General features: G+C 62.4%; 2 protein-coding genes across 2 annotated transcripts; both read left to right on the top strand.

Moving 5' to 3' along the window:
* Nucleotides 1–1,193: 1,193 nt before the first annotated feature.
* SECTM1 (secreted and transmembrane 1) lies at nucleotides 1,194–3,317 on the top strand. Its single transcript, XM_055132301.1, has 3 exons — nucleotides 1,194–1,719; nucleotides 2,109–2,329; nucleotides 2,821–3,317. Exons 1-3 carry the CDS (start codon nucleotides 1,194–1,196, stop codon nucleotides 2,890–2,892), a joined length of 819 nt encoding a protein of 272 aa, XP_054988276.1. The 3' UTR covers nucleotides 2,893–3,317.
* A 1,991-nt stretch (nucleotides 3,318–5,308) lies between these two features.
* On the top strand, nucleotides 5,309–8,567 carry CD7 (CD7 molecule). Its single transcript, XM_055129800.1, has 4 exons — nucleotides 5,309–5,413; nucleotides 6,815–7,129; nucleotides 7,324–7,442; nucleotides 8,400–8,567. The coding sequence occupies exons 1-4, from the start codon at nucleotides 5,338–5,340 to the stop codon at nucleotides 8,508–8,510; spliced, it is 621 nt and encodes a 206-aa protein (XP_054985775.1). The 5' UTR covers nucleotides 5,309–5,337; the 3' UTR covers nucleotides 8,511–8,567.
* The last annotated feature ends 3,758 nt before the right edge of the window (nucleotides 8,568–12,325 follow it).

Raw genomic sequence — 12,325 nt, 5'->3', positions numbered from 1 at the left:
CCCCTCAGGACAGCTGTGGGACCCCTTATCTCCCCTCAGGACCCACAGTCTACCCTCAGGATGGCTGTGGGGCCCCTTAGCCTCCCCACAGGAAGGCTGTGGGGGCTCCCGTTCCTCTGCAGCCTGCAGGGCCCTGGTGCCGCCTACCCTACGTTGTCTGTCCATGTGCTCCTCCTACTCCATCCCCGGGGAGGACCAGGTGTGGGTCCTGGGCCCTCGTCTCCCCCGTCCTCCTCATACCCCCAGTCAGAGCCCAGCAGGCTGGCAGCGGGCACAGCAGAACCAGTTTGGACCTCTTGGAAACTCCTTTCCTTCCTCAATGAGACAAGCCTGTGACTTTCCTGCAGCCTGGGACCACCCCCACCGAGTCCTCACTCTGCTGTGTTTTGTTTTGGGGTCATATCCAGCGATGCTCAGGGCTTACTCCTGGCTCTGCACTCAGGAATTGTTCCTGACTGTGCTCAGGGGACCTATATGGGGTGCTGGGGATCAAACACGGGTTGGCCGCAGGCAAGGCAACTGCCCTCCCGGCTGTCCTCTCATTCCAGCCCCGCCAGCCCCGAGCCCTCACTCTGGAAGAGTTTCCTCTGCTCCTGGATATCCCACTGGACTGGGAAATGGAAACAGCTGAGCACCAGAGGCCCAGCCAACAGAGACTGCAAGGGCAGGGGCGGGGGCGGTGGGCAGGTGGGGTTGTGGACTTGCCCAGAGCCCCCGCGTGTGTGTGGAACAGGGATTCAAGGTCTAGGGACAGACATCCAGACAGACTAGCTGACTGAGGGCCAAAACGGTACCTCCTCACACCACACACACACACACACACACACACACACACACACACACACACACACACACACACACACACATGTCGTGGCTCATGGCTGAGGTCCGAGACTCCTGTCCTGTCCGTCTCTCTGGCCGCGGGCTAGGGAGTTCAAGCTCCAAGTAAGATCCGACTAGTCAGGACGCTGTGGCCTGAGGCCCCGTTCCTGCCCCACCCAGGAACTCCGGAAACTGGCTCCTCGGAGTCACAGCAGGTCAGCCTGCCCTGAGCTCAGGCCCGGCAGAGAACACAGGCGGCATTTGGCGTCTCCGCGTCACAGGGGCCGTGGGCTGTGGGTGGCGCTCCGGTGGCCTCATCTCCCTGCCGCCACGTCCTCCCCAGGACGCCGTGCCGAGATCCCGCACCCGCCATGTGTCCCCGGACTGCACTGCGGCTTGTCCCCGGGATGCTCTGTGCCCTCCTGCTCCTGGGGGGAGTCCTGAGCACACAGCAGCAAGGGAAGGAGGAAGGTGAGTGTCCCCTGCTGTGGGGGTGGGGACAGCAGAGGGCCCGCACCCGGACAGCCCCCGCTCAGAGGGCCCGCGACTATGTGCTCAGAGCTACAGCCCCACATTTGCCCCCAGACTGGGACCACCCCACCTGCACGCAGGACCCGGTTACCGTACCCCAGGGCCAGCAGGCTGTGATGACCTGTAACATCTCTAATACCTACGCCCAAGTCATCGTCTCCCTGACTGGCCCCGGGGGACACTCCGAGGAGCTGTTTGATGTGAAAGCCCCCAACTATATCTCAAGGGACGGGTGGCAGTTACGGGTGCAGGGTCGGGTGGCCCAGCTGCTGGTGGCCAAGGCAGAGTTGAACCAGACAGGAACATACACCTGGACGCTGCAGGGGAAGCAGTGGGAGCACAGGAGCACCGTCCTGAACGTGACTGGTGAGCGCGCCCGGCTCCAAACCCTTCCTGGGGCCGCTTCCCCACTGCCCGCCCCCTCCCACCCGCGATCCCGCCAGCCCGAGGCTCGGGGGGCCCCTCACCTCCTCCAACCCACCTTCGGCCCCAAACCCGCTCCTGCAGGCTGCACCCCACACGTCTGCCTTCACAGCTCCTCACCTCAGGACCTCTGCCCTTCTGCCTCACTGGGGGCACAAGTCGCCACCCCCCCCTGGCCATCCCCTGTGCCCGCCCCCGAGTCCCCGGCCCCTGTGACACCCCGTTCCTGTTCTGACACCCCCTCCGGGCCCACACGTGTCCTGGGTCCTCACACCGGCCCCCACTGGCCCCCCTCTCTTGGCCTCGCCCCGAGATTTCTCTTCTCTCTGTAGAGCCCCCCTTTGGAGCGGCAGTGGGCAGTGGTGGGCTGCCCTGGTGCGGGGACCCCGGCTGTGCGGGTGCGGAGGAAGAACCGCGCCCTGCTGCAGGCGCCCTCCGCGCCCTGCCCAAGGACAGGTCGCAGTCCGCAGTGCTCTGGAGCGTCGCCTTTGCCGCCCTGTGTGTCCTGGCGCTGCTCTGCGCCGTGGAGGGCAAGCGAGGCCGGTGCATGCAGGTAGGGGCCTGCTCGGTGTGGCCCAGGCCAGTCTCAAGCCCTTCCGCGCTGGGGCTGCAGAGGGGACACGCGGAGTCGGCCTGGTGCCGTGGGACGCAGGGCCCTTCAGAAGCCTCAGGATGTCTGAAGGGTGGTGCGGGTGTGGGAGGACTGCCTGGCCCTTCCGTGTGTGTGTGTGTGTGTGTGTGTGTGTGTGTGTGAGAGAGAGAGAGAGAATGATCTCTGAGTGTGTAAGTGTGTATGCGTGAGTGAGCTTCGTGTGCCTGTGTGTGTGCGCATGTGTGCGACTGTGTGTCCCACTGTGTGTTTGCTTTTTTTTTGGGGGGGTCACACCCAGCGATGCTCAGGGTCGGCCGCGTGCAAGGCAAACGCCCTCCCTGCTGTGCTATTGCTCCGGCCCCCCACTGTGTGTTTGGACACGTGCACGCTAGGTGTCCCTGTGCCTCTCTGTGTGCAGACCGCAAGCCCATCATGCCTGTTTCTCTTGCCAGTTTTCTGCCACCAAGTGCATGGAGGAACAGGAGAGTGACCACATGCAGCTGACCTCTGGACTCCAGCCCTGACCCGGCCCCCGGCCTGCTCCCCATGTGCTGGGTGACTCCTTCAGCCTGAGGGGCCATTCCTGGGCCTTCAGGGGGACTCTGGGCTCGCTGGGGCAGCTGGGAGGTTTGGGGGCTCGCCTCTGTGGCACCCAGGTCCAGAGCAGACTCCCCCCTCACCTGTGCTCTGGGCCCTGAATGGTCAGCGACCCCACGCAGTCCCCAGCCACACACACAGATGCACGCACACATGTGCTCAGAGATGCAGACACGTGTGCACATGCACACCATGTGCACTCAGACATGTGTGCACACAGATACAGGCACCATTTCTCTATGCTCTCTTCCCCAACCAGTTAATCAGCTTTCCCCCAATCAGACTCTGTTAATTTGTAAGGTCAGACCTTTCTAGGACACTGAACTTGTATTGTAAGTTGATATTTCCTTTCTCCTCTCCTTGTGTCTTTTGAATAGTTTAAAGCAATGTCCTTTTTGTACAGACAAAGAAAGACAGTTGTTAATATGCTTTGGTAACATGGGATTTAATTGGCTTCGAATATTATTCACTCCCGGGCATCTGCTTTCTCGACTTGAGCCTTAGCTGCCCTTACTTCCTAGCATCCCCAGAAGCAGGGTCCCGACAAGGGACTAGACGGACCCAGGGCAAGCGGTGAGTTATGTGCTACCCTGGCATCGAGATGGGCCTGGCCAAAGTGCCTAATGCTTAACTAAAAGTTAAGAGCTTGGTCATGGACAAATGCTGTCATGATCCAAAAGTAATGACGAGACTAGGACCCTGCTAGGGATAGGAAAGACTAATCTGGCCTGAGCACTGTAGTCTGAGATCGACTGTGGCCCAGGCCAGTCTCAAGCCCTTCCAGGAGAGCAATTCTATAAGCTTAATGCTCTTACTGTGTCCATACAAAATGATTAATATTATGAATGCTGGGGCTGGAGCAATAGCACAGAGGGTAGGGCGCTTGCCTTGCACGCGGCTGACCCGGGTTCGATTCCCAGCATCCCATATGGTCCCCTGAGCACTGCCAGGAGTAATTCCTGAGTGCAGAGCCAGGAGTAACCCCTGTGCATTGCCGGGTGTGACCCAAAAAGCAATAATATTATGAATTCTTCCATAATATTAATTAATTAATATTAATTAATTAAGTCTCTGGCCAGCATCCAGAAACTTAAAAGCAAGCTCCCAGAAGAGAGCAAAACAGAGAGTCTCTTGCCCGTGCACCTGGCTGTCTTCCCCAGGGCCTCCTCGGAGGGGATGGGCTCCAGCTTCCCTCCCCACCCCGAGCAGAGCTCCTGGTGGCCGAAGACCTCTGGAGCCTAGCCACAACTATGCTCAAGGCCCCTCTCCACACGCTCGGATGAGCCTCATACATGAAGGAACCGGCAGAAGAACCCAGGTGTGTGGGACCCGGGATTGAGACCTCCAAGGCTGCTTAGATCGGGACTGGGCCTGCTCTGCCCAGGTTTTCCATTTCCCAGTAGCTAGGTGGTCACACCCAGGGTCTGCCCCCGGCGCTGTGTAATCCTGTCAACGGCCAGCATCCAAAGACTTAAAAGCAAGCTCCCGGAAGCGCGGCCTATAGCCTATCTTATAGCCTACTTCTCCCTCTGGGAGATCCTGGCAAACTACCTGGAGCTTCCTGCCCACATGGGAGAGCCTCGCAAGGTCCCCATGGTGTATTAATATGCCAAAACCAGTAACAAGCTGGGTCTCATTCCCTTGACCCTGTAAGAGCCTCCAGTACAGCATCGTTGGAAGGACGAGTAGAAAGAGGCTTCTAAAATCTCAGGGCTTGGACGAATGGAGACGTTACTGAGACTACTCGAGAAATTCGATAATCAACGGGATAATGATGATGATGATTATGAATGCTTATATGTTAGTTTGGACAAGGAGAGGAGAAACACACCCATGGGATTCCGCTCTGAGCGGGTGTCCTGCTTAAAGAGAATCCAGTCCTGGAAGCAGCATCCCCGGAGGGAAAGAACTTTACTCCTCTTGATGGTGACCCCTCAAGCTGGGGGATTTTAGGAGGCTGTAAGAGCTGGTTCAGAGACAGGAGTGTATAGAGAGGAGATTGGAATCAACGCCAATTGACACCAACCAGCCTGGCCCCGTTCCTTCCTTCGCCTGCCTCATCATCGCCATCAACCTCCCTGGGGTGGGGGAAGCGGCGTGAGACTATCGAATGCAGGCGGCGGGAGAGATAGAGCGCCGCTGCCCTGTGCCCCCCCATTTATGTGTGTTTACACGGGGGTCCTGAGCCCTTCCTCCTGCCCCGCCCCGCCCCTGCTCTTAGCACTGCCTCCAGGAAGCCCATCAGAGTGCCTGCCTCAGGCCACAGGACTTCCTCCCGCAGCACTGGGTATGTGGGGGCCCAGCTCAGCTCAGCGCGGAGCTGGGGTGCAGCTGTGAGTGTGGGCAGCGCTTTCCCCTGCGCTGGCAGCGGCATGGCCCGGGGGGCCCCTCTGCTCCTCCTGCTCCTCGGGCTCCTCTGCCCCCTGCCCGTGGCCCTGGCCTCCGGAGGTAAGCGCTCCTCGCCTCCTGCCCTCCTCACCAGGCTGGGGACAGGGGTCACCGCCCCAGCAGCAGCTCTGGGTAAGATGTGGGTGGAGGTCGGGAGGGTCTTGCCCGTCTCCTCCCTCGAAGTTTGGGGCTTTCAACACTTCGCAAGGCCGTTGTCACGAGAACTTTGTCCTGTTGCTTGCAGTTGTTTCTTTGGGGTCACCCCAGTGAAGCTCGGGGACCCTGTGTGGTGTTGGGGACTGGAGCCGGGTCGGCTGCGTGCAAGGCTGGTGCCCTACTTACCATCTGCCCGCTCTGGATTGCTCCTGTTCTGGGCCCGCCCTGGCTTTGACCACCAGTGCCACGTGGTCTCCAAGCACTGGGGGACCCCAGCCAATGGTTACAGCCCTGGGGGTGCGGGAGCCCCAGGCCTTCCTCGGGCTTCACGTGCCCGAGCCCCTCCTGGCTCCCCGGGCTCCCCGTGGGAAGCTCCTGAGAAGAAATAAGCATTTTCTTTCCTGGTTTTGGCTTTTTGAGGCCACGCTCAGGATGCTCAGGGGTCACCCTGGCTCTGTGGGTGCAGCTGAGAACCAAAGACACAGCTGCATCTCCCCTGCACTGAGGCCTGGTGGCGGCCCCAAGGCCAGGACCCCTCTGCTCCCCATGCTCCTGGAATTACTCTTGGCCATGCGGGGGGACCAAACCCGGGTCAGCCGAGGGTCAAGCCCGGGTTAGCTGCACGCCAGGCAAATGCCCATCCTGCTGTACTATTGCTCTGGCCCACATTTCCATTTTTTGGTTTGTTTTGTTTTGGGGCCACGCCTGGCAGTGCTCAGGGGTTTCTCCTGGCTCCCAGCTCAGAGATCATTCCTGGTGGTGCTCAGGTACCACATGGGATGCGAGATATCGAACCCGGGTCAGCTGCATTCAAGGCAAGTGACCTACCCACTATCCTCTCTCCAGTCCCCTATTCTTAAAATTTGTACTATAAAGCAACGTGTTTATGGGGTGTCGACATTCACAGTGCAGTGTCCAGCCTCCTGTCCTCCCAGCCCCAAAGTGCCCAGAGCCCCACCCTGCCCCATGTCACCTCCAAGGAAATGACAGTTTTTGATAAACAGGTACTGGGGTCTGAGAGACAGGAGAGCTGGGAAGGCAACTGCCTTGCATTCAGCCGACCTGGCTTTATCTCTGGCACTAGATCTGGTTCCCTGAGCACTGAGACAGGAGCAAACCCTGAGCACTGCTGGGTGTGGCCCAACCCCCCAGCCCCCCAAAAAAACAACCAAACAAAACAGGCAGTTGAGCTGTTCTGCGGCTTTGCGACATCGGGGGCTGTGGGCACAACGTGGGCCCCAGCGAGGTACCGTGGTCTGTCCTGCCAGAGTCCCCGGGATGCCCCTGAGCTCTGTCCTCCTGCAGGCGTGTGGCAGTGGCCCCACTTGTCCTGCGTCCAGGAGGGGGGCTCGGTCAGCATCTCCTGCAGCTGCCCGTCCCTGCTGGGCCTCCACCTCAAGCAGAGGTGGGCCGTCGAGAGCTACGCTGTCTACTACGAGGACGGGCAGGAGCCCACCGTGGACAGGCGGCTCTCAGGCCGCGTCTCCTTCACGGGGTCCATGAACAACCTGACCATCACCTTGCACCGTCTGCAGCGGGCCGACAGTGGCCTCTACGCCTGCGAGGCCATCACCAAGGGCAAGAAGCTCCAGGGCCCCGGGACCCTGCTCATGGTGACAGGTAGAGACTGGCCCACCCTGGATACTCCCCTGCCCGCCTAGGACCTTTCCCTCAGACTTGCTTGAGTTGCTCTTTCAGCTCAATCATGCCTCCACCAGGAAGCCACTCAGATTACGCCCACACCAGCATCCCTGTGGGCCCAATCCCTCAGCCCCAGGCTCTCACGGGCTCCCCCTGCCCTTCTGTCCTTGCAGAAGCGAGCATGCACCAGGACAGCTGGCTGGCAAACCACCTCCTTCCTGTGGCACTGGCTGTGGGCTTCTTTCTTCTCGGTCTGGGGCTGGGGACCATGTGTGTGCTGAAGAAGTCACGGGTCAGTGTGAGCCTCACTTGTCTCCCGTGTCCCTGCAACCGGGCACCTCCCTCTAAGAGAGGGGGTAGGAGGGGGAGGCGGTGGGAGAAGCCAGGAGCTGGGGTGAGGGACCCCTCCCTGGTCCTGGGACCTTTGGGGTTTGCATGTGGGACTCGAGGTGGGGACCCTAGAATCACAGCCACTGCAGAGCCTGGAGCTACATGGCAGGGGTAGGGGAGGTGGGTGAGAGAGCCCGTGGTGGCCCAGTCTGACTGCAGTGAGTACACGTGTGGGTGCCTGCGTGAGCCTGTGCACACTCGTGTGTAAGTACATGCATGAGTGTGTCTGCATGTGTGAGCCTGTGTACACGTGTGGGGGCACATGCATGTGAGTGTGGGTGCATGTGTGTGAGCGTGTGCATGCTCATGTGTAAGTACATGTATGTGAGTGTGTGCATGTGTACACATGTGAATGTGTGTGCATACTCACGTATAAGTACATGTTTGTGAGTATGTGTGCATGTGTATGCACATGTGTGTGCATGCATGAGCCTGTGTGCATGTGTGGGTGCATATGTGAGTGTGGGTGCATGCGTCTATAGGTGTGTGTACACTCATTTGTAAGTGCCTATGTAATGTGAGCCTGTGTGAGTGTGTGTGAGGTACATGAGCACATGTGTGGGTATGTGCACGTAGGGTGTGCATGTAGTGTGTGCATCTAGTGTGTGCACGTGAGATGTGTGCTATATACATGGGAGCACAAAGGTGCTCTGAGTGTGCAGGTGAGAGCATGAGGTATAGTGTCAAGTCCGAGGAAGTGGGCTAAGCGGGAGATGTCAGCGGCCACCCCCTCAGACTGGAACCTCGCGGTCAGCTCCACTCCTACTGCTGGCCTGAGAGGGGCGGAGGTGCCACCTCGCCTCGGCGCCGCAGGCGGGCGGTCAGAAGGGGCCCCACTGGCAGCCGCTTTCTCTTTCAGATCAAGAATGTCTGTGGCGCCAGGAGCAAGCCTGCCCTGCGGGACATCTACGAGGACATGTCCTACAGCCACCGCTGCAACACGCTGTCCAGCCCCAACCACTACCAGTGAGCCCTTGGGACCCCCGGCCCTGCCCTGAGGAGTCAGGCCCCAGTGGGCAGCCTCCTCCAGGAAGCCCTCCAGGCTCTCCCTTGCCAGTCCAGGCTCCTGGAGCCACAGAGGAAAGTGCCTCAGTTCCGCAGACCCTCCCACGTGCCCCGCAGCTCCTTGGAAATAAAGCCTCCCCCTCTGCTCTAGGGCTCCTTCTCCAACAGTACAGCCACGGACGGTCACCAGGGCTGTGGCACACGTGTGGCTACGGTCAGAGCAGGTGGAGGAGCACCAGGGCCCTCCCGGGAAGAACCTGAATAACTACCCCACGTCCACTCCAGCCAGGGGCCCTGGGCCCTTCGCCCGTTTAGTGCCCAGGGAGTCGGGGCTTGGGGGCTGGACCGTCAGGCACTGCCCACTGGTGCTCGTGGCCCACTTCCTGCACCACTGGCCCACACGGGCCAAGGACACAGAGGACATAGGGACACAGGAAATGGGGGACAAAGGAATATGGGACATGGGGGACACGGGGGCTTGGGGAACACAGGGGACACAGGGGACAAGGGGGTCTGGAGGTCACGGGGACCTGGGGGCCATGGGGCACAGGGACCCCGGAGGCTGTGCGTTAGGGAACGGCTCCTATCACACTGGAGTGTGGGGACAGGGTTGAGCCCGGGCTGTGTGCCTACACCCCGCGGCCCTTAGAGGGGAGGGGCTTGCACTGACCCGACACCCAGAGGTGGAGGAAAGGTCGCTGTGTGGGTCAGTTGTGCGAGACTGCGGGTGCCAGTGTGAGCGGCAGAGCTGGGCGGGAACCTGCCCAGATGCTCTGCCACAGGAAGGACATGAGTGGTGCGGGTTCGGGGCCGAGGGAGCCAGGGTCCAGCCTCGGAGTGGAGGACCAGCGCAGGCCACAGCCACGGGCTGGAAAGCGACTTCCGGAGTCTCATCAAGCAAGGAAGAGGGGCTGGCATGGGGCACCGTCGTCCCCAAGGCCCATGTGCCGTCCTGGGCCCCTCCTGCTGCAGGGCCGCCAGTGGCCACCCCCCTGCCCGCCCGCAGCCAGGCGGCCTAGAGTGGCCCACGCTCTAGGGTGGGGTATGCGGAACCGAGCCACTGGTCACAGGCACCTAGTTCTCGTGACGCGGTGGGGGGAATGGGCTGTCCTTCCACCCCGCCATGTCTACTTTCTCCTGGGTCTTGGGGGCTGGCAGAGGGGAGGCCAGGAGAGGAGGAGAGAGGGGGAGGAGAGGAGCGGGGCCTGGGGGTGCTGAGGTGGACTGAGCAGTCCCTCTCACCCCCGTGAGCTTCTTCCAAATCTGCCCCGGCTGCAACTCCAGTGCCGGGGACTGAGATCCCAGGGCTCCCGGCAAGCAGGGAGCACCCCAGAGCAAGCTTGTGAGGGCAGCAGGGGCGCGGGGAGCCGGTGCAGTGGTGGGGGCGGACGGAGGCCTCATTCCAGAAACGGACCCCAGGCAGCAGTGGGGGTGTCTGGGCAGGAAACAAGCCGCTGAGACCAAGAGAGCCCCCCCACACACAGAGCCCAGGGCTGAGGGGAGGACTGCGGGCTGGGGAGCAGGGTGCGGCTGCAGAGCTGGGGCGCAGGGCTGAGGCGCAGGGCTGGGGGTGCAGAGCTGGGGCGCAGGGCTGAGGCTCAGGGCTGGGGGTGCAGAGCTGGGGCGCAGGGCTGGGGGTGCAGAGCTGGGGCGCAGGGCTGGGGGTGCAGAGCTGGGGCGCAGGGCTGGGGGTGCAGAGCTGGGGCGCAGGGCTGAGGCGCAGGGCTGGGGGTGCAGAGCTGGGGCGCAGGGCTGAGGCGCAGGGCTGGGGGTGCAGAGCTGGGGCGCAGGGCTGGGGGTGCAGAGCTGGGGCGCAGGGCTGGGGAGCAGGGTGCGGCTGCACAGCTGGGGCGCAGGGCTGAGGCGCAGGGCTGGGGGTGCAGAGCTGGGGCGCAGGGCTGGGGGTGCAGAGCTGGGTGCAGGGTGTGGGCACAGGACTGGGTGCTGGGCTGGGTGCAGGGCTGGGTGCAGGGCTGGGTGCAGGGCTGGGTGCAGGGCTGGGTGCTGGGCTGGGTGCAGGGCTGGGCTGGGGCCGGGGCTGCTGGCTGGGCTGAGGTCGGCAGACTCCGTTCAGTGCCGTCTGGGGTCAGTGTTGAGCCTCATCGTGCGCCCTGAAATGTCAGCCCACAGCCTGTCTGTGGTGGCGCCAGAGTGGCTGTGCGTGCAAGACAGAGCTCCGGGCCGGCCGCCCGCGGAGTTCCCACACCCATGTACGTCACCCAGCACCTGAGGTGGGGCCGCTCCACCTCACTCTGCTCCTCACTCCACCTCGGGCCACTCTCTGGAACCCCCCGCATCACCCCCAAGTGAGGCTGCCCCTCAGAGAGCCCCCAGTCTGCAGCGTCCCTCAGCAGGGCCCCAAATGCCGCTGGGCGTCACTGGGAAGATGGACGTCAGCCGACTCCCCCGCCCTGTCACAGGGGCCCGCCCGCACAGTCTCCCGTGACATCCCTGGAACAGGGGACCCCAAGCTCCCGCCTTGTGGAGGGTCGAGTGCAGAGGGGCCCCCAGCCCTGGAGCAGAATCACAGCCCCCGCTGGCCAGCTGCCAGGCGGGCATGGAGGGGGCAGTCTGCCTCTCGGCTGCCCCAGGGGACGGGCTCCTGACCAGAGGCCCAGGAAACGTGAGAACGTGGGCAGCCCAACTGGACCCGAGTGGCTGCAGCAGACAGAGGTCAGCGCGGTGGAACTGGGACCTGGTGGTGGTGAGACTCAGCTGCCCGTGCCCAGCCCACTTGCAGAGTGGGCCTAGAAGCCCCACGTAGGCGGTGCCGTGGCTGTGCTACTGGCTGGGCCTTCTGGCCACCCTAGCAGCTGTCCTCTTCCTCTCCCAGGCGTGTGGGACAGTGACCAGGGCCCGGGCTGGGGGTCACACTCACCTGTGCCCTGGCACTGCCCAAGGAGCTGCCCAGCAGCAGTGCCTCAGTGGACACTGTGGCTCCCATCTGGGCCTGCCTGTCGCTGGCACTGCCCCCCCCCCGTGAAAACCCACAGGCAGGCCCACCCCTCCCCAAACCCAGCACCTTGCCGGCTTTGGGTGCCACCTGACCCCTCCTACAAGGCTACATGCCCTTGTCCTGCTGAAGGACAGTCCCTCTTGGGGCGTGACCCCAAGAGGGGTGTAGGGGAGGGCCGAGAGCCGGCCAACGCCGGGGCAAAGCCTGGAGAGCCCCAACAGCTGTTCTCCAGACGACAGGTGAGGGCAGCAGGCCCAGGCACCCCGCTCGGCGCTGGCCACCCAGCTTCCTCCAGTTCTGGCCGGTCACATACGAGGCGGGGGCTGGTGAGGGACGGGGAGGCTGGAAACCCCCTATCCATCACCCACTGTGAGCACTGTCAGCGCAGAGGGGCTCCTGATAGCCCATGTGGGCCCGCCGTCCCAGAGCCCCCAGGGTCTCTCCTGGACCCCAGCTCCCTAGCGGGGGCTGACCAACAGGCAGGAGGCTGTTGGTCTCCTGGCATGGCTGCCCCCTGCACTCCAGGCCTGCAGGGGGCGCCCGTCCCTCGCCACTGGGCAGGCGGAGCCGCGTGGGCGGCTGACTGCAGCCTCTCCTCTAGGGCTCTGGAGCCGGTCAGAGGCAGCGGGCAGCCCCGGAGGGGGTGAAGGACACTGGCCCTCTGAGGGCCTTGACTGCCAGCAAGGCTGGGCTTGAACCCCAGGATGCGGCCCTGGGCGGGGCCGACAATGAGTCCTGGACTGCACAAGAGGAGGACATGAGGGACGTGGGGACACTAGGACATGGGGACAGGGGAACCCAAGGTATACACACCTGTAATCAGC

The sequence above is a fragment of the Sorex araneus genome, chromosome 3 (assembly GCF_027595985.1).
Source record: "Sorex araneus isolate mSorAra2 chromosome 3, mSorAra2.pri, whole genome shotgun sequence".
Taxonomy (NCBI): Eukaryota; Metazoa; Chordata; class Mammalia; order Eulipotyphla; family Soricidae; genus Sorex; species Sorex araneus.
This window is presented reverse-complemented; position numbering and strand designations above follow the sequence as displayed.